Source organism: Pleurodeles waltl, chromosome 8 (genome assembly GCF_031143425.1).
Source record: "Pleurodeles waltl isolate 20211129_DDA chromosome 8, aPleWal1.hap1.20221129, whole genome shotgun sequence".
NCBI lineage: Eukaryota > Metazoa > Chordata > Amphibia > Caudata > Salamandridae > Pleurodeles > Pleurodeles waltl.
In genome coordinates, this window is record NC_090447.1 from 161,710,195 (window position 1) to 161,731,665 (window position 21,471).

Here is a 21,471-nt window from a genome sequence, read left to right on the forward strand (position 1 = left end):
ACCCAAGTCGTGGACTCTTAGAAGTGGGCTTGAAAGTACTCTTTCAGCCTCGCTGTGGTCCTGTAGGAAGAACTGATGCCACACCAGACATCTCCTCACAGTTCCACTTTGGAACTGCACCTGTGCAGCGCATCCCTGATGCAGGATCCTTCATCGTAGCCCCCAGTTCCTTGGAAATGTTATAGGACAATGTAATCTCAACTAACAACTTTGTATCACAAGCCCCCCATTTACAGCATCCTTGATGAGGATGCAGGACCTCGCAATGCAGCCTGCAGCTTCCTCAGAACTGCTGGTGCGCGGCTCATCCTTAATGCAGGATCTCTCAATGATACACAACCAATATTTAAGGTATTTTGTACAGCAGGCCTTACTTGCCCCCTATATCTTACCAAGTTAGGCCTGCTGTCAGCCTGAACGTGTGACTTTATCCAGGTCTGGTGCAAACCACATAACCACTGTTGGACTTTTTTGCCTATGCATGGTCACCCTCAATCTTTTTGCCTCCTGCCTCCTATTTTTTTTGACCTGTTGCTGTTGGTTTTTGAACTCTAAGCACTTTACCACTGCTAACCAGTGGTAAAGTGCATATGCTCTCTGTGTAAGTTGTATTGTTGGTTGGTTTATCCATGATTGGCATATTTGATTTACTAGTAAGTCCCTAGTAAAGTGCACTAGAGGTGCCAGGACCTATAAATCAAATGCTACTAGTGGGCCTGCAGCATTGGTTGTGCCACCCACATAAGTAGCTCTGCAATCATGTCTCAGACCTGCCATTGCACTGTCTGTGTGGGCAGTTTTAACAGTAAATTCGACTTGGCAAGTGTACCCACTTGCCAGGCATAAACCTACCATTTTCTTACATGTAAGACACCCCTATGGTAGGCCCTAGGCAGCCCCAAGGGCAGGGTGCAGTGTGTGGTTAAGGTAGGACATTTAGTAATGTGGTTTATATGTCCTGACAGTGAAATATTGCTAAATTCGTTTTTCACTGTTGCAAGGCGTGTCCCTCTCATAGGTTAACATTGGGGCTACCTTTAAATCTGGGGTCTCTGAGCTCACAATTTAAAAATACATCTTTTAGTATAGTTGATTTTAAGATTTTGTGTTTGAAAATGCCACTTTTAGAAAGTGGGCACTTTCTTGCTTATACCATTTCTGTGACTCTGCCTGTTTGTGGATTCCCTGTCTGGGTCAGTTTGACAGTTGGGCTGGTTGCACTTCACACTAGACAGTGACACAAAGGGAGCTGGGGTGTAGCCTGCATATCCTGATGAGCCATCTGTGCTAGGAGGGAGGGGAGGAGTGGTCACTTACACCTGAAAAGGCTGTGCCTGTCCTCACACAATGCAGTCTCCAACCCCCTGGTGAGTGTCTGGGGCCTGGCCTGGGCAAGGCAGGATTTCACATTCAAGAGAGACTTTACTTTGAAGTAGGCCTACTTCAAAGGAGAAATTGGGTATAAGAAGGGCACCCAAAACCACAGACTTTAGATCACTTCTGGACATCAAGAGGAACCTCTGCCTGGAGAAGAGCTGAGGAGAAGTGCTGCCCTGCCTGTGACTGTGCTTTGTGGAGCTATCCTGCAGTTGCTGCTTCTACCTGTTCAAGGGGAGAAAGACTGGACCTTGTGGTGTATTCCTGCTTGAGAAGGACTCTCCAAGGGCTTGGACTGAGCTTGCCCCCTGTTCTGAAGTCTCAGGTCCATCAAAGACTTCCCTTACCAGCACCTGGACTCTCTGCTGAGGCTCCTGCCCTGACAAGTGCTACCCTATGCAGTCCCTGGGCTCTTGAAAGGAAACGCTGGTGAAAATTCAAGGAAATTGACTTCGGACGACTCCGGACCAATGCTGCTGCTGAATCCGGTGACGCCGCCTGCAACCAACTCCGTGATCTTCGCTGGAATGCGACGACCTTCGCAGGCCCGACACCGCCTCAGCCCAGCCGAAGTCTGCAACTCCGTGGAAGTCGCCACACCACGTCGTGACCGACATCACTCGAAGTGCGCGGATTCAACGTTTCGCACAGACGCCGCGATCCCCGACTTCGCGCATCGGCTTGTTTTCATTCTTCACCAAGGTACTGTAGCTGGGGGTCTGCGTGACTCCGTGGCCGGAGCCGTTGGTGTCAGATTGTTGGGAACGACTCCGTCATGACACCCTGTTAACACCTCATCGGAGCATTTTTTGTTTCTAAGCACCATTTTTTAATTTAATCTTTAAAAATTCATAACTTGACTTGTGTATGTCGGATTTTTGTAGTTTTGGTCTTGTTTTGTTAAGATAAATATTTCCTATTTTTCTAAACCTGTGTTGTGTCATTTTGTAGTGTTGTCATTGAGTTACTGTGTGTGTTGGTACAAATACTTTACACCTAGCATTCTGAAGTTAAGCCTACTGTTCTGTCAAGCCACCAAGGGGGTAGGCAGGGGTTAGCTGATGGTGATTATCTTTTACCCAGACTAGAGTGAGGGTCCTTGCTTGAACAGGGTGTGTCCTGACTGTCAACCAAAGACCCCATTTCTAACAACCACTGTTGGCACTTTGTTCTTTTAGGCACTATTTTCACTTATATCTTTAAAATTGCATATCTCCAGTTCTACTGATTGGATTTTTGTTGTTTTTGTCTCAAATAATTTATCTAATTTTGCTATGTTGTACTAAAGTAGTATTGGATGTTCCTTGTTTAGTGTTTTCATTTTATTACTGTTTAAAATTTTGTATAAATACTTTACATGTTGCTTCAAAGTTAAGCCCGAGTGCTTTGTGCCAAGCTATCAGAGGGTTAAGCACAGGTTAATTTAGGGTTGTTTGCGTTTCACCCTAACAAGAATTGTGGTTGCTTCTTGAGTTTCAACCCCCTCAACCAGTAACCGATTTTCCTACAAAACCTATTAAATCTAGTTGGATAATGTTGGACTTTTTGCCTTACGCAGGGTCATCCCCAGTCTTTTTGCCTCCTTCCTCCTGGTTTTTCTGACCTCTCGCTGTTGGCTCTAGAACTCTGAGCACTTTATCACTGTTGACCAGTGCTAAAGTGCAGGTGCTCTCCCATCTAAAGTTGGTATGATTGGCTTATACCTAATTGCCATATTTAATTTACCTATAAGTCCCTTGTACAGTGGTATCTCTATACCCAGGGCCTGTAAATTAAATACTACTAGTGGGCCTGCAGCGCTGCTTGCGCCACCCACTGAAGTAGACTTTCAAACCTGTCTCAGGCCTGCTGGCGCAGGGCCTGTGTGCACAGTTTTCTGCCACAGGGACCTGGCATCTAAACTTACTTGCCTGGCCCAGAACTCCCCTTTTACTACATGTAAGTCACCCCTAAGGTACGCCTAGCTAGCCCTATGGGCAGGGTGCCATGTATGTAGAAAGGCGGGACATGTGCCGTATTGCATGGCCTGTCCTGGTAGTGACAAACAGCCTACCTTGGTGTCTCACTGCTGTGAGTGCTGCCTTCTCATAGGATTGCATTAGAAATGCCCTGCCTTATGTGTAAAGGGTATTGTCTGATTTATGAGGGGTAGCGTAGGCGTGTTTGGTATGGTTGTGATGGTGATAATAAATACTGCTTACTGTTGTGGGTGTATTTTTTATTACTATCACAGCAATGCCACTTCTAGAAAGTGCGCATTTATCTGTGCTTATGACTCTGGTGTTTTGCAGCTTGACTCCAATCCACGTCTGGGCAGAGTGACAGTTGGGGCTTTGTGCATACTTTTCAGACAGCCTGTACACAGGGAGGGTGGAGGTGTCACAGAGGTGCATCTGCATACTGAATAGTCTTCCTGGGCTGAGAGAAGGGAGAGGCGGGGCACACCTACATTTGTAAAGGCTGTGCCCTGGCCTCACACAATAGGGTCGTTAACCCCTCACTGATGTTTGGAGCCTGTGCTGAAAGGAGAGAGGGGGCACTCCCAGAACCAGTTGTAACTAGCTGGAACCTCCTCTCCCTACCATTGTAAAACACTGTAAGAACTGATTATAAGTACAGGGGAATTTTCCCCACAATTTGGAGACTCTTGGAATCATCTTGGAACTGGACACCAAAGGCTGAAAGGACTCACCAGGAACCACCATGGACTGCTGCTGCTGTGCTGACCTGTGACCTGCCTGGTCACTGTGAAGGACTTGCCACTTGCTGCCTTTCCCTTGTGCTGGCCTGTAGCTGGGCCCTCCCCCTGAGGACCTTGTCTTAAGATTCTGCTCCCCTGGGGCAGGGTGCTGTGGGCCCTGACCCCTGCATCCATTTCTTCACGAGGGGTGCTTCTCCGTGGTTGCGGCTGCCATAGCGCTGATTGCAGCGCACTTATGGAGCCTTGGGAGCTCGTAGGCTTCTTGCTGCATTGTGCCCCTTTAAATAAGATCACCGCAGCGGCCCGGGAAGCTGGAAGAACACTCGCGCACCGCATCGGGTGCAGGCGAGTGTCTGCTCGGGCCTCAGGAGGGGTCCAATCTTCTTGTGGCTTCACGGCAGGACCAGGTGAAGGCGCGGGGAGTGCCCCCTTCCCCCTGGCCTCTGCGTTAGGAGCAGGACGCTCCTTTTCTGCTGTTAGGTAAAACAGGCATTATTGTGGGCCCCCCCTTGGTGGAAGGGCCAGTGGAGGCCCGGGGGGGCCCCCAGAGATCGTGGGTCCCGGGAGGGGCCTGTCATTAAACCGGAGGGGGTGCGTGGTGCCCCCTCCTGCCCTAAGTTGTTTTTGCTGGCTTTGGCCCCCCTCGTGAGGGCCGGTTGAGGCCCTGGGGGGCCCCCAGTAATCACAGTCCCCGGAGGGGCCTGTCTATAAAAGAGAGGAGGTGCATGTTGCCCTCCTCTGACCCCAGAGTATAAGGGAGGCCCCGTTTTGCGCATAGGAGCGCCGGGGGCCCCATTGTTCGCCTTCTAGGCACTGGAGGTGCCTTCATCCAACCAGGTACTGTTTAAAGGACCAATATAGTTGCAATCCAAAGTTCTTTCTACAGACTTTTGTTTGATTCATATATTACCTACCTGCGTTTGATGTTTTTACATATGTGTATGCAAATGTTCCTTTTATGGACATGCTTGCTAATATGTTTTTCTAACTTGCCATATGTTTTCTAATGTTCCTACTATGGGCATTTTATGATATTCTTATGACAAGTGCTGTGATGTAATAACGTGTTTTCCTGACTACTGCTTATGTTGCAGAATATTGAGTAACCTGTGTGTTATGTGTGACTACTGCTAGGTTGCAGAGTAACTAATGTGTAACGTTCTGACAACTGCTAAGGTAGCAGGATAGTACTGATATGTGATGTTTGGTCTGATAATTGCGTTGTGTACAATACAGTATATTTTCATATAATCTGGTGTTGTGTTTCCTTTGTGGTGGGGATATTGCGTCACATGTGTTGTGTGTGTTGTGCAAACGCTTTACACATTGCCTCCGGGTTAAGCCTGACTGCTCGTGCCAAGCTACCAAGGAGGTGAGCAGGGGTTTTCTTGGACGTGTAACTCCCTTGCCCTGACTAGAGTGGGTAAGTTCTGCCTGGCTGAGGTGCATACCCTAGCCAACCAGAAACCCCATTTCTAACATTGGAAGCAGCGATGGGATAGGACTTTCGCTTGCACAATACCATTGTGACTCATTATTTCACTACAAGGATTGCGTTTAGACCATCACACGGTTGGCTTCTCTTAACTTTCTCTCTTTGGTCATTTTTCCTGTTTTCAGTTCTCACGCTTGGGTATGGTGGTTGTCACATTTGAGTTATTTGTACCTTTTCAAGATGGGACTTACCTTTGATTTAGAGGACCTGCCGTTTTACACGCAGGAGGAATTAGAGGGGTTCTGTAGAGAGAGAGGGCTGCCTGTAGAAGGGGACCTCAGGAGATCTCTGAATTTCTTTGAAAGGTTTGTGACATATACCCAGGGAGGGAGTGTGCTTAGGGAGTACCCAGAGGATCCTGAGTGTAGCGAGGGTTCCCAATGGGAGGGCTCCCAGACCTCATCCCTAGAGAGTGGTAGAGAGACTGATCAGGAGGGTGAGAATGACCGGTTGGGGACGCCAGTTGACAGGGAAGGCCCCAGTGATAGGGAGTCCCTTGCTGGGTCCAGTGTAAGAAGCAGGGCTACCTCTCATTCCTTGACGCCTGATGAGCTAAGAGATAGGCGGGAAGAGAGGGACCTGAAGTTGCAGTTAGCGCGCCTAGCTGTTGAGGAGAGAAGGGCTGAGGTAGAGAAGGCCTTAGTACAGGAGAGGATGGCAGAGGCAGAGAGGGCCTTTGCCAGAGAAAGACTCGCTCTAGAGCACAGTCTGAAGGTTCTGGACTCACCAGCGCTGCAGGTGGAGTCCAGTGGTGGCAGCAATGTAGAGTGCTGTAGCAAAGATGTTCCTCACATACCAATAGATCTGGTACCTAGGTTCCAAGAGGGGGGTGACATACGTCAGTGGTTAAAGGAATATGAGAGGGCTCTGGTAGAGCGCAGGATCCCTGAGAAGGATTGGGGAACTGGCCTAGGGAGTTTTTTTCCTGAGGAGGGGAGGGATGCCCTACTGACTCTAGAAGAGAGTGACAGGGAGGGGTACTCCGCTGTAAAGAATGCACTGATTGTGAAGTATGGTTTTTCCCCTGAGGAATACAGAAAAAGGTTTAGGGGTGGTAAGAAACTGTCCCACCAGTCTTGGGAGGAGTTTGTGGAGGATTGCTGCATTGCACTAGATGGATGGGTGAAGGGTAGCACAGTAAACAATTTTGAAGGGCTGTTTAATCTGATTGTCAGAGAGCACCTGCTTCGTTGTTGTTTTTCAGAGTTACGCCAACACTTGTCAGAGTGTGACCTCTCTGACCCCAGGGAGTTTGCAAAGGAGGCAGACTTCTGGTTGCGTACCAGAGGGTCTGGTGTGGCATTAGGGGGTGTTCCTAATGAGATTGGTCTAGGTGTTTCCCAACCAGGTGTGGTGGGAAAGGCTTGTGTCCCAGGTAGGTCCCAGTGTATTGGGGCGGGTAAGGCACCCCATGACCAGTCTCAGAGGAGAGGGAATGGGGTTGGGCTGAGGTCCAGGGTACCCGAGCTCCAGTCCCAGGTCCTGGAGGGTTCCATGAGTGAACACCAGAAGGTGAGCCTAGCCTGTGCAGTAGGGCCAGCAGTTCAGAAGGATCCCATTTTGTCATTAGGACTTGGGCGGGTGGCTGGTAATAGCGTTCCGCCGGTCCTGGTGTCTGGTAGTCTCGCTCTACAGTGGAGGAGGCGGAAATCCAGGTATAGGGTTAAGAGGGGTCTGTGGGCCCCAGTGGAGAACCTGGGGGGTCAAGGGTCAGCTCTGAGAGCAGAGCCCCCCAGGAATGACCTTGGTGAGACCATTTCTGGGCTGGGGGGGATCCAGACTCTGTCAGATGGGCAGAGGTCAGGAGACCTACGCCAGCCAGACTCATGTGTGGCCCTTGGGGAAGGTGTTTCCCTGGTGGGGGTAGGTGTGCCACCCAGGAAGTCCTGGTGCGCCAGGCAATGATTCAACCGCAGGGTGGTGACTCTGGATTGGATGATCAGGTTCAGGGGGTAAACTCTGACCTGACGGGGAGTAGGTGTGCTCCCAAGAAAGTCCTGGTGTGCCAGGCAGTGGTTCAACCGCAGGGTAGTGACTCTGGGTTGGATTGGCAGATTCAGGGAGGAAGCTCTGATCTGGTAGGGGGTAGGTGTGCTCCCAAGGAAGTCCTGGTTCGCTGGGCAATGGTCCAGTTTAAGGGTGTCGTCCCTTGGCTAGATAGATAGGTTCAGGGGGTAAACTCTGACCTGGTTGGGGGGGCCGTTAGTGTGCTTACCCCCGTGTGAAACTTCTGGTGGCTTCTCCCGAGGTGGGGAGACGCAGGACTCTGGAAGTGGGGTTCAGGGAGGGGGAAGCCCGCCCCGGACCCCGGTGCAACCCAAGGGTGTCGTCCCTAGGTTGGGTGGTCATTCGCCAGGTAGTGATCCTGGGATGGCGAGAGAGTTGTGCAGGGCTGCTGTACCCAGCACCCTGGCAAGTGTGGATTCTGGTGATACCCCTCCTAGGAGAGGAGGGTGGGATCCTAGACGGAGGGGTAGAGGGAGGAGAGCCTCGCCTCTAGCCCCTGTAGAACCTATCGGTGCAGACCCTAGGTTGGTGGATCAGTGGCAGGGTAGAGCCCCTGAACTGATTGGAAGTGGAGTGGAGACAGGTTGCTTTGCACCTGGGGCTACCGCCCCCCACTCGTTATGGTTTCAGAGACCAGAGGCTCCTAGATGGCCTGGGGCCTGGTTCTGGCCATTGGCAGCTAGAGAATCCCCGTGGGTTGGTCTAGGCTGCCTGGGAAGCATTGACAGAGAGATCCAAGTGGAGTCAGGAAGGCGTAGAACTGGAACATGCCCCTGCTGTTGTGGGCCTGGGTCCTTGTTCTATCGCCCCAATCAGGGAAGTACATCAAGGGATTGATTGTTCTCCCATGGCTTTTGGCTGGTAGGGGGTTGTGTTGGACTTTTTGCCTTACGCAGGGTCATCCCCAGTCTTTTTGCCTCCTTCCTCCTGGTTTTTCTGACCTCTTGCTGTTGGCTCTAGAACTCTGAGCACTTTATCACTGTTGACCAGTGCTAAAGTGCAGGTGCTCTCCCATCTAAAGTTGGTATGATTGGCTTATACCTAATTGGCATATTTAATTTACCTATAAGTCCCTTGTACAGTGGTATCTCTATACCCAGGGCCTGTAAATTAAATACTACTAGTGGGCCTGCAGCGCTGCTTGCGCCACCCACTGAAGTAGACTTTCAAACCTGTCTCAGGCCTGCTGGCGCAGGGCCTGTGTGCGCAATTTTCTGCCACAGGGACCTGGCATCTAAACTTACTTGCCTGGCCCAGAACTCCCCTTTTACTACATGTAAGTCACCCCTAAGGTACGCCCTAGCTATCCCTATAGGCAGGGTGCCATATATGTAGAAGGGCAGGTTGCCATATATGTAGAAAGGCAGGACATGTGCCATATTGCATGGCCTGTCCTGGTAGTGACAAACAGCCTAACTTGGTGTCTCACTGCTGTGAGTGCTGCCTTCTCATAGGATTGCATTAGAAATGCCCTGCCATATGTGTTAAGGGTATTGTCTGATTTATGAGGGGTAGCATAGGCGTGTTTGGTATGGTTGTGATGGTGATAATAAATACTGCTTACTGGTGTGGGTGTATTTTTTATTACTATCACAGAAATGCTACTTCTAGAAAGTGCGCATTTATCTGTGCTTATGACTCTGGTGTTTTGCAGCTTGACTCCAATCCATGTCTGGGCAGAGTGACAGTTGGGGCTTTGTGCATACCTTTCAGACAGCCTGTACACAGGGAGGGTGGAGGTGTCACAGAGGTGCATCTGCATACTGAATAGTCTTTCTGGGCTGAGAGAAGGGAGAGGCGGGGCACACCTACATTTGTAAAGGCTGTGCCCTGGCCTCACACAATAGGGTCGTTAACCCTACACTGATGTTTGGAGCCTGTGCTGAAAGGAGAGAGGGGGCACTCCCAGAACCAGTTGTAACTAGCTGGAACCTCCTCTCCCTACCATTGTAAAACACTGTAAGAACTGACTATAAGTACAGGGGAATTTTCCCCACAATTTGGAGACTCTTGGAATCATCTTGGAACTGGACACCAAAGGCTGAAAGGACTCACCAGGAACCACCATGGACTGCTGCTGCTGTGCTGACCTGCCTGGTCACTGTGAAGGACTTGCCACTTGCTGCCTTTCCCTTGTGCTGGCCTGTAGCTGGGCCCTCCCCCTGAGGACCTTGTCTTAAGATTCTGCTCCCCTGGGGCAGGGTGCTGTGGCCCCTGACCCCTGCATCCATTTCTTCACGAGGGGTGCTTCTCCGTGGTTGCGGCTGCCATAGCGCTGATTGCAGCGTGCTTATGGAGCCTTGGGAGCTCGTAGGCTTCTTGCTGCATTGTGCCCCTTTAAATAAGATCACCACAGCGGCCCGGGAAGCTGGAAGAACACTCGCGCACTGCATCGGGTGCAGGCGAGTGTCTGCTCGGGCCTCAGGAGGGGTCCGATCTTCTTGTGGCTTCACGGCAGGACCAGTGGAAGGCGCGGGGAGTGCCCCCTTCCCCCTGGCCTCTGCGTTAGGAGCAGGACGCTCCTTTTCTGCTGTTAGGTAAAACGGCCATTATTGTGGGCCCCCCCTTGGTGGAAGGGCCAGTGGAGGCCCGGGGCGCCCCCAGAGATCGCGGGTCCCGGGAGGGGCCTGTCATTAAACTGGAGGGGGTGCGTGGTGCCCCCTCCTGCCCTAAGTTGTTTTTGCTGGCTTTGGCCCCCCTCGTGAGGGCCGGTTGAGGCCCTGGGGGGCCCCCAGTAATCACGGTCCCCAGAGGGGCCTGTCTATAAAAGAGAGGAGGTGCATGTTGCCCTCTTCTGACCGCAGAGTATAAGGGAGGCCCCGTTTTGCGCATAGGAGCGCCGGGGCCCCATTGTTCGCCTTCTAGGCACTGGAGGTGCCTTCATCCAACCAGGTACTGTTTAAAGGACTAATATAGTTGCAATCCAAAGTTCTTTCTACAGACTTTTGTTTGATTCATATATTACCTACCTGCGTTTGATGTTTTTACATATGTGCATGCAAATGTTCCTTATTTGGACATGCTTGCTAATATGTTTTTCTAACTTGCCATATGTTTTCCAATGTTCCTACTATGGGCATTTTATGATATTCTTATGACAAGTGCTGTGATGTAATAACGTGTTTTCCTGACTACTGCTTATGTTGCAGAATACTGAGTAACCTGTGTGTTATGTGTGACTACTGCTAGGTTGCAGAGTAACTAATGTGTAACGTTCTGACAACTGCTAAGGTAGCAGGATAGTACTGATATGTCATGTTTGGTCTGATAATTGCGTTGAGTACAATACAGTATATTTTCATATAATCTGGTGTTGTGTTTCCTTTGTGGTGGGGATATTGCGTCACATGTGTTGTGTGTGTTGTGCAAACGCTTTACACATTGCCTCCGGGTTAAGCCTGACTGCTCGTGCCAAGCTACCAAGGGGGTGAGCAGGGGTTATCTTGGACGTGTAACTCCCTTGCCCTGACTAGAGTGGGTAAGTTCTGCCTGGCTGAGGTGTATTCCCTTGCCAACCAGAAACCCCATTTCTAACAGATAATATGTGTACAATTGTCCTGTTTGACCATTTTATCTCCAAATTAAACAATACGTTGGCCCAGTTCAATGAAGCCTGGGGTACATTCTTGAGAGAATCTGACACAGATGGCATGATTGGAGAATACACCAAGTATGTCTTGAGGGTACCCAGATGCCCGCAAGTATGGGTCCTGCATGGGGTGGAACAACAGACCTTTGAAAAACATGCGTTATCAAAATAAGGTGAGGTACTAAAAAAGAGGGGCTAATCATATTGGGATTGTTCATTTTAAAATGGACTGTGGCATATCATTTGTGGGAAAGTATAGTGTGACTCGGCTTCATAGTCTGTAGTGCAGTGGTCTTTTAATGATTACATTTTGTAATTGTGCTGCGGCATTGGTGTGGTATTGTATTCTATTTTTCCTACTCAATAACGAGTTTGAAACTTAAGAAAAAACAAACCCAAACATTAACAAGAGGTGAATACCTTTATATGTATTCATTAAAACTTTCCTGTTGATACGATAACTACTTCAAGCTTTGGAACTTTGAGCTGTGAAGATAAGCTCAGTGACTTACTAGACTCACGTGCAACTGCAAAAGAAAATTAACAGGCATTAATATTTGGTAGTTCCTATCTTAGGAAATATGTATATCTCCTGCTAAGAACTCCTTGTATCCTAGGCATTATACATAAGTACATATATTGTATTACCATTACCCCAACATGACGATTTTTCCTATATCTTCACTGGGTCAAACCCCTCGTTCAAATGCAGACAATTGTTAAAATCTTTAACAATGCTCAAAATACTACCAATTTCGTTTCATTACAGGACTTGATTTTCAGAATTATTTTCTGTATTTACAAAACTGTCCCTCAGCAACTCTCCAGGAAGATGCTGAAATAGTTTTGACTACAGGAACATTGTAGCATGAATGACTGATAAAGGCGCATTGAAAAATAATGAAAGTTATAACTAATGACCCAAGATGGTTACTGCTGTCTCCAACAACGTGTACTTTACCACTGGGATATGTACTTAATTGGTGGTGCGCCATTGTACATTGCATTCTGCTCAAAAGCAAAGCCTCTCACCAGACAGCGCTGATACTCAGTGAACATTGCCAGTCTTACATTCTCTGAAATGAACTTGATGCAAGTAGGTTTGGAGTATTACTCCCTCACTAAGCCATAAGCTTTAAGCCATGCCCCCTGAAAATTTCTCCATAACCATTGGTCATATTTTTCTGTGGCTTACCTTCCTATTTCGTTAGTAACCATCTACCTCATCTCCTAAGACAGACCTTCCTAAATAGCAATATCCGGCAATTCCATTATCCTGCAATGCAGCATCACTCTTTTTAATGGCTGGCTTCATTCTCTACAATAAGAGGCCTTTCAATTCGTCTGTCTTTGAAAGCTCTTTAGTGTTAAGTTTTTTTTTTATCATACCCTAAAATTAAGCTATCTCACTGGCCAATAGCTTGTCACCATTCTATCCAATGTTAGCATTTATACTGCTGCTTAGAGCATCAGCATGCTTTTTTTATAATCTAGTAAAATCATCCTATTATCCATCTCTGTGTTCTTTTTCATGAGCTCATTTACTGTATGCCACTTATTATGTCTCTTGCAAACACTAGGCTAGGTCTATCTTTTAATGTCTGTTGTTCCCTTTTCCTTTATCGTCTTCCTTCTCTTTACTTCTTTTAGGGTCACAAGAGGAGAACTGTTAGGGGTTTTCATTATACAGTTACAGTTGGCTTTTATAGTTGTCTTCCGCACATGCCTCACTTAATTCCCCGTTATTACGCACAAGCCAGTCCTGCCTTTTCCAATTGCAGGTTTCCTCATTATCTACTATTTGACTCTGCTGACCAAGTTCTGTTGCTGGATGCGTTCTCTTTGGTGCTTCAATTTTTTCATATGTTAGTTACTCTGGATTTCGTACCCTGCAACAATTATGCTTGAGTATGAATCCTTTCAAATTATTATCCTTAGATTGGATGCTTCCCATAATTTTCTCTAGATGGGATTTCTTGCTGGTTTTGCAGATTGTTGTTTGCAGCCTTCCCTGACGTTGCAAAATGAAGAGTTTGCCTCTAGGGGGCTGCTGTCCTAGATTCCACGAGGCAGTGATTTCACAATGGTTTTGTTGAATTGTTATTTGATTTTAGGATGAAAAAAGGGTCAGTGCATTTTATACTCTCCTCTTTGTTATCATTACAATCCTAGATTCCAAATGCTCTAAATCTAGGAAAATCCCCATAAAGGACTTAGGGCCTGATTACGAGTACGAGGGTCCTAAGACCGCCGTACCTCCGGTGGCAGTCCAACCGCCACAACTGTGACAGTCCGACTGCCAGATTACGATGCTGGCAGTCAGATCGCCACAAGATTGTCGCCACCGCCAGGATCCCTATGCAATGGTGGCGGAAAAAGCCATGTTCAAGTACGGCGGTGCCAATGTCGGCACTGCCATGCTGATCACCACCTGCCTTTCTGCCAGCCTTTTCATGGTGGGGACGCCCCCATGAAATGGCCAGTGGAAAGATAGAGACGGGGCAGCAGGCGGCCCCTGCACCACACATGTCATGAGCAGTGCAGAGGCCCTCTGTCAGCACAGTCTGAATGCATTCCAACTGTGCAGGCAGCACAGTCAGTGCAGCTGGCATTGGCCTCGGCTCTCTTTTAGAGCTGAAGCCAATGCCATTACACTGACTGTCCCGCCAGCTCTGTGGGCACATCATAATACAGTGTACTGGAGGCCACCGGCTTGGTGGTGTCCTCTAGACTGTCGTCTTGGTGGTTCGACAGTCGGAGCGCCAAGTTCTTATTCAGCCCCTAAGTGCCAAATATGTTCCCTCAAAACTTTCTGTATATGAGAAATAAACCACTATTTTTCAACACTAAAGATTCACTGGAAGAAAGAAGAACTTTTTGACATCACAGTATCAAAGCATATAGGATAGCAGTCTCCTAATGACACCCTTTTTTGCTGCTCCTTGGGCTCTAATGAGTTAAACTTTTCTCTGCTGCCCTCACCTTCTACATCCTTAGTGGCAGGCATTTTCTTTGCCTGGGCCGGTCTAAGGTCATTCTACTTCAGGAATGTTAAGATCCTGGGTGGAACTTTGGGCATTTCTGGGACTTCCTTCATAATTTGGCTAGAACTACAGGTTGATGGAAATATTTAATAGACAGTCTTTGAGACTAATATGTTCTATCATGGTTTTTATATAAAAGAAATAAATTGCTGGCTGATGCAGCACTTTACAGTCAATTATATTTGTCTTCCCTAGGTTTGTGTTTATACAATCACTGTACGCACTCAAGCCCCAGTGCAAGGGAAGTGCAAGATTAATTTGGTGACAATGGCCCAATTATTTACCAGCTTTCCTCATGACTCCAGCTATAGTTCTTCACTTCTTGGGCCTTGGGTTCAGTTTCTCATAGATCTCAATGTTTGCTTGGATTGCAGTTTGGCCTGTCATATTAAGGATTTCAGTTGGTGAAACCTTTTACCTGGTTGGAAGTGGAGACACTTCTTTGTGAGCAGACATAAGGAAAGATTTTGTACATGCAAAGATGGCGATTAATCCTAATATTTTTATTTTTCAAACGGAAAACTAAAGTAGAATTCAGAGTGTCGTATTTTGGACTCTTGCCCTGGGCAAGACTGCTGGTTAAAGGATGACAGTACTTTTGGTTGTAGGCGACTACGCCTTTCCTACAACAAGTCGCAACTGTTGTCCCAACCTTACCGGCTCACTAGCAGCACCTCATCAGAAACACAATAGTAAAAGGTGATTTGTGGCAGCCTTTACGCATGGACTCGAGAATAAGACATCTCAGGGAGTGTCGTGGTTAAACGGAGATTACCCCTTTCTCACAGATATATCATGTCTCATACAAACACAGGCAATGACAAAGATGCAGTAAAGTTTCAATAGTTTTTATTTAACATAACTGCAATTTGAGATAATTTGCATGGGCTGCAATGATTAGGATAATGAATAATGCAAGAAACAGAATTGTGAAGATGAGAGTCATTATTACAAAGATCCCACCATCTTGCAATGCATAGGAAAGACATATGAGATGTACAATGCCCCAATACCCTAATGTGAAAGGCCTAACCTCCTACCTAAAGGAGAGCTGGGTTTGTTAAACCTAATCTGCCAATGCCATGTCCATGAGAGGAGTCCCCAACCCTCGTTACCTTGGAATGAGGTCTCTATCTGAGACTCCGCAGGGACACGAAGACTAGGTCAGCGTCAAGACGACTGCAGCATCGATATCAGCGATGGTGGCGATGCCCTCTGGTCGGAATCCCTCTGATTATTTGTCTAAAGTGCGATATATTTATACAGATCTACAAGGACCCCTGACGTGGGTGTGTTCCCAAACAATAGATAACAGACATGCTTGGGACGGCAATTAATATAAACAATCCCTCGAAAGTATAGAGAGGGAAAATCCCTAAGTGTGAACACCTACTGTTTGTTTGTCTTTGTTGCTTGATCTTGACACCTCAGCGCGGTGACACTGATAATGTAACTGTTAGAAATGGGGTCTTTGGTTGACAGTCAGGTTACCCCCTGTTCAAGCAAGGACCCTCACTCTAGTCAGGGTAAAAGAGAATCACCCTCAGCTAACCCCTGCTTACCCCCTTGGTAGCTTGGCAGAGCAGTAGGCTTAACTCCAGAGTGCTAGGTGTAAAGTATTTGTACCAACACACACAGTAACTTAATGAAAACACTACAAAATGACACAACACCAGTTTAGAATAATAGGAAATATTTATCTAAACAAAACAAGACCAGAACGACAAAAATCCAAAATACACAAGTCAAGTTATTAATTTTTAAAGATTAAACTAAAAAATAGCGATTAGAAACAAAATTGCTTCGATGAGGTGTTAACATGGCGTTGTGATGGAGTCACTCCCAACAAGACGACACCAGCGGCGCCGGACACGGAGTCGCCTAGACCCCCAAGTACAGTACCTTTGGTGAAGAGTGAAAACAAGGCGATGCACGAAGTCGGGGATCGCGGTGTCTGTGCGAAACGTTGAATCCGCGCACTTCAAGCGGCGTCGGTCACAACGTGGTACGGCAACTTCCACGGAGTCGCGGACTTCAGCGGGGCTGCAGCGGCGTAGGGCCTGCGAAGAGCGTCGCGTTACAGTGAAGGTGACGGCGTCGGGTGCAGGCGGCGTCCCCGGATTCAGCAGCGGCGTCGGTCCGGAGTCGTCCGAAGTTGATTTCCTTGGATTTCCACCAGATTTCCTTTCAAGGGCCCAGGGACTGGATAGGGCACCACTTGTCAGAGCAGGAGTCTCTCCAGAGACTCCAGGTGCTGGCAGAAAGAGGTCTTTGCTGTCCCTGAGACTTCAAACAACAGGAGGCAAGCTCTAAATCAAGCCCTTGGAGATTTCTTCACAAGATGGAAGGCACACAAAGTCCAGTCTTTGCCCTATTACTCTGGCAGAAGCAGCAACTGCAGGAAAGCTCCACAAAGCACAGTCACAGGCAGGGCAGCACTTCGTCCTCAGCTATTCAGCTCTTCTCAAGGCAGAGGTTCCTCTTGGTTCCAGAAGTGTTTCTAAAGCCTGTGGTTTTAGGTGCCCTTCTTATACCCAATTTCTCCTTTGAAGTAGGCCTTCTTCAAAGCAAAGTCTCTAGTGAATGTGAAATCCTGCCTTGCCCAGGCCAGGCCCCAGACACTCACCAGGGGGTTGGAGACTGCATTGTGTCTTAGGGCAGGCACAGCCCTTTCAGGTGCGAGTGACCACTCCTAGCACAGATGGCTCATCAGGATATGCAGCCTACACCCCAGCTCCCTTTGTGTCACTGTCTAGTGTGAGGTGCAACTAGCCCAACTGTCAAACTTACCGAGACAGGGAATCCACAAACAGGCAGAGTCACAGAAATGGTATAAACAAGAAAAAGATCACTTTCTAAAAGTGGCATTTTCAAGCACACAATCTTAAAATCAACTTTACTAAAAGATGTATTTTTAAATTGTGAGCTCAGAGACCCCCTCCACATGTCCATCCGCTCCCAAAGGGAATCTACACTTTAATCAGATTTAAAGGTAGCCCCCATGTTAACCTACGAGAGGGACAGGCCTTGCAACAGTGAAAAACGAATTTAGCAATATTTCACTGTCAGGACATATAAAACACATTACTATGGGGGTCATTCTGACCCTGACGGGCGGCGGAGGCCGCCCGCCAGAGTTCCCCCCTCCGAAATACCGCTCTGCGGTCGAAAGACCGTGGAGGGTATTCTAAGTTTTTCCCTGGGCTGGCAGGCGGTCGCCAAAAGACCGCCCGCCAGCCCAGGGAAAAACTCCCTTCCCACGAGGATGCCGGCTCGTAATCGAGCCGGCGGAGTGGGAAGGTGCGACGGGTGCTGTTGCACCCGTCGCGTATTTCACTGTCTGCCAAGCAGACAGTGAAATACTTGTAGGGGCCCTCTTACGGGGGCCCCTGCAGTGCCCATGCCAGTGGCATGGGCACTGCAGGGGCCCCCAGGGGCCCGCGACCCCCCCTTCTGCCATCCGGTTCCCGGCGGGCGGACCGCCGAGAACTGGATGGCGGTAGGGGGGGTCGGAATCCCCTCGGCGGCGCAGCTAGCTGCGCCGCCTTGGAGGATTCAAAAGGGCGGCGGTACACTGGCGGGAGACCGCCAGTGTTGCCGGTCCGACCGCGGCTTTACCGCCGCGGTCGGAATGCCCTGCGGGGCACCGCCGGCCTGTCGGCGGTGCTCCCGCCGACCATGGCCCCGGCGGTCTAAGACCGCCGGGGTCAGAATCACCCCCTATATGTCCTACCTTAACCATACACTGCACCCTGCCCTTGGGGCTACCTAGGGCCTACCTTAGGGGTGTCTTACATGTAAGAAAAGGGACGGTTTAGGCCTGGCAAGTGTGTACACTTGCCAATTCAAATATACAGTTAAAATAGCACACACAGACACTGCAGTGGCAGGTCTGAGACATGATTACAGAGCTACTTATGTGGGTGGCACAACCAGTGCTGCAGGCCCACTAGTAGCATTTGATTTACAGGCCCTGGTACCTCTAGTTACAATTACACACTATTTTACACAGAGAGCATATGCACTTTAGCACTGGTTAGCAGTGGTAAAGTGCTCAGAGTTCAAAAGCCAACATCAACAGGTCAGAAAAAAATATGAGGCAGGAGGCAAAAAGATTGGGGATGACCCTTCAGAAGCAAAAAAGTCCAACAGTAACTCATAACAAGTGGCCTAACTATAAACAAGGCAGCCATCTTAGAAGAATTAAATAATTAAATGGGCTAAGACAGAGCAAGCTAAGTAGGTTAAAAAGTCACTAGGTGACGGGAGCACGAGTCTGCAAGCCGCAGGCTAAGCTAATTCCTGTTATCCCATTAAAACGAACCAGGATTCACTACAAGAGGAGTATGTATGGGACCTGGGTGAGTCACTACCTCAAAAAGTGAGGACTTTGATGAGAAGAAGCTGTATGTGGAGTAATAAAGATTACCCTTAATTAGTTGATCCAATATCTTTCAGCAAGTTGTTCTTCACCTACTGAAGTAAAGTATCAAATATATATTTTCCTTTGCAGCAGAATTGGTTAAACTTACCATGTGGGGTTCCTAATGTGGTCTCAAATCTATGACTTTTTAGGGAATTGCTCAATGATGTTATTCATTGCTCAATGCTTTTGCAGGGAGCTGCAAATTCTAGACTTGTTTAATTAAGGTTTACCTAGTTGAAAGGTGGATGAGTTTTTTATTGAAGCAATTTTGATCCTTTTATCAAACCATTTCTTCCAAAACAATACTGTCCCATAACCCTTGTGATTAGGGACTTCTTCAGTGATGATATAGACTCCATACACCAAAAACGTCCTCCCATGATTTATGGGAAAGGAACAAACAGATTTTTAGTAGGTGAAATTTCCAAAAACACCCACCCTTGCTAGAGATTGTTCTCTTACGCTCTTCACTGCAACAATGACCATAGATTCAGAGAAGCTTCTTGACCTGGTAGCATTGCAATTCTTCATCAGGCTTTAATTTGATACAATTTCAGTTGAATGTTTTGTCAGGCTATTTAATTCCATTGTAATTGTCATTGGAAGTCAGGTACACAATAGACATTCTTCTACAAAGCATGCAATTAACAACATGGTACTCATATTATAAAATAGAAATATGAGTAAGTCTTAAATAGAAGACTGCCATTACCTTTGCAGTGGCCCATTTGTCTCCAAAGTTCACATTTAAAGCCCACACTGTAGTTATCATAATTGCTTCCCACTTGCTCTGTTGGCTTCTGCTAACATAAACCAATACCAAAAACTCAATTCTGAACCCCACCAGAACTTCTTATCTCCTGAGTGCCTCATAGAACAATTAACCACATTATCAATGCAAACCCCATTTTGAAGTTTGGGGGAGATCGGTGAGACGGACCACAGGTGCAAATAATATGGTCCCGTAATAATGAGCCAAAGATTGATGAAGACATTGAAAAAGGTAACTGGATGAAAAACCCTCTCCAGTACATTCTAAACATGAAAGGAAGAATTAATAAAATACACTGACTGAAAGCACATGCATACCTGCCCACTCCTAAGAGGTAACAAAAAACATTATAAATAATATTATACTTACATAACAAAGTAAGACAGTGGTATGGAATCATTGGTTAACCTCTAGTCCTTAGGAAGAACTCATTAGGAGACATGACCCATTAAGGTGAAAACAATTAAAGGAAAGTTAAAACAATTATATATATATATATATATATATATATATATATATATATAGAGTTTAATTGTTTTCACCTTGATGGGGCATGTCTCCTAATGAGTTCATCATATTCATTAAGAAGCCAGAGGCTTGGAATCTGACTATGGCTTAGCCAGGAATATATAACATTTCTCAAAGTGCCATAAGGAGTGCAGCTATGACTGTAGATCTACACCTGGAATAAATGTTTACCCAAAGATGGATACCTCAATGGGAAACCGTAGGTCTAAGGGGGGCAAAATGGTACTTTAGTACAGTTTTTACCAATAATTTATACTTCAGTTAAGCCCCTCAGACTTTCAGTAAGGACTACAGACCTACAATATGAATGCTCACTCTCATTTTAAGGCCTGCCCCTGGGTAGCACCAATCCTAGAAGGGTCACTTATGTGGCACTCTACTTGTGCACAGATACCAGGCTGTGCAAGATGGTAATCTCAAGCATGCAACCTACATACATGCACACATTTGGGCACATGCAGGCTGATGGGTTACCAGCCTAGATACTCTTAGCCTAGCTGCACAGCAGTAGCCATTTGTTAAAAGGTGGATGCTGGTGGGAGGCCACTTTCACATTTCCTCAGAATTTGCCTGAGTAATACTCAGGTAATGAGACTCACTCACAGTGAAGGTTCAAAACCAGTTAAGCAAAAAGCAAAACTCCAGGGGGATTACATGGATGAACCATTTTCTATAGTGAGTATTTGAACTCATTACAAACCTTGTACACCATACATATACACAACCACCTCACAAAATGTATGTGTGATATAAGCCTTTCCATTCTTAGTGAGGTCGATGTGGAGCGTTGAGCTGCAATATTATTAGATCCAAATGTCAGCCTTGTAAAAACATATGACAGTACCTTCCTGGTGAATCTCCATTCTCATCAAACATTATCATATCCCCAGCAACTCCAGTGAAGTTAGCCTTCATGAGACAGTCAAGCAGCTTCTGTCCATCAATGGGTTTCATTGCATCACAGAGTCCTTTGTAGCCTGGGCACAGCGCCACCTGCATTTTGTGGAGACCGTGTGCCATTGCATATATTGCATTGATGACAAATCCCATTTTAGAATCCTGGACATGCTGAGACTTGAGAGTGAATCTGCCTATGAGAAAAAAAAAAAATCTTTGGTTAAAAAAAATGTCATTCATATAATTATGAATTCCTAAAGGAAAAGTATATATAAAAGGGCAGATAAAAATATTAGAACACTGAACTGCACATTTTAAGATTCAGAAAGAAACCACATTTTTATTTCAGCTTGAAGGCCTCTTTAAAAGTTCCCCTTTAATTTCATGGGGGGAAATCAGGGCTGGGTTTAGTGATTCCAGTCAGCAATTTGAGCCGGTGGTTTCCGGTGCGTGGCACCAGCACTTACTTTTTGAGGGCCGGCAGTTATGTTTCTGCCTCGAGCATTTACTGCGAGCAAAAGACACATATGGGAAAGACAGAGGAAGAGAAACACGAAAAATCACCACAAAGGGAGCAAGCAGAACGCTTCAAGAGTGAGCTGAAAGGGTAGGGAGTGGCTGTAAATGGATTAAAG

The 21,471-nt window shown here is 47.1% G+C and overlaps 1 protein-coding gene across 4 annotated transcripts in view; it reads right to left on the minus strand.

Annotated features, from left to right (window-relative positions):
- Positions 1-21,471, minus strand: part of GRM5 (glutamate metabotropic receptor 5) — a 1,150,672-nt gene that overhangs the window by 324,497 nt on the left and 804,704 nt on the right. For all 4 annotated transcript variants that reach the window (XM_069204006.1, XM_069204004.1, XM_069204003.1 and 1 more), the window contains exon 5: positions 20,784-21,030. In XM_069204006.1, the coding sequence (XP_069060107.1) occupies positions 20,784-21,030 (247 nt within the window). The remainder of the gene's footprint in view (positions 1-20,783; positions 21,031-21,471) is intronic.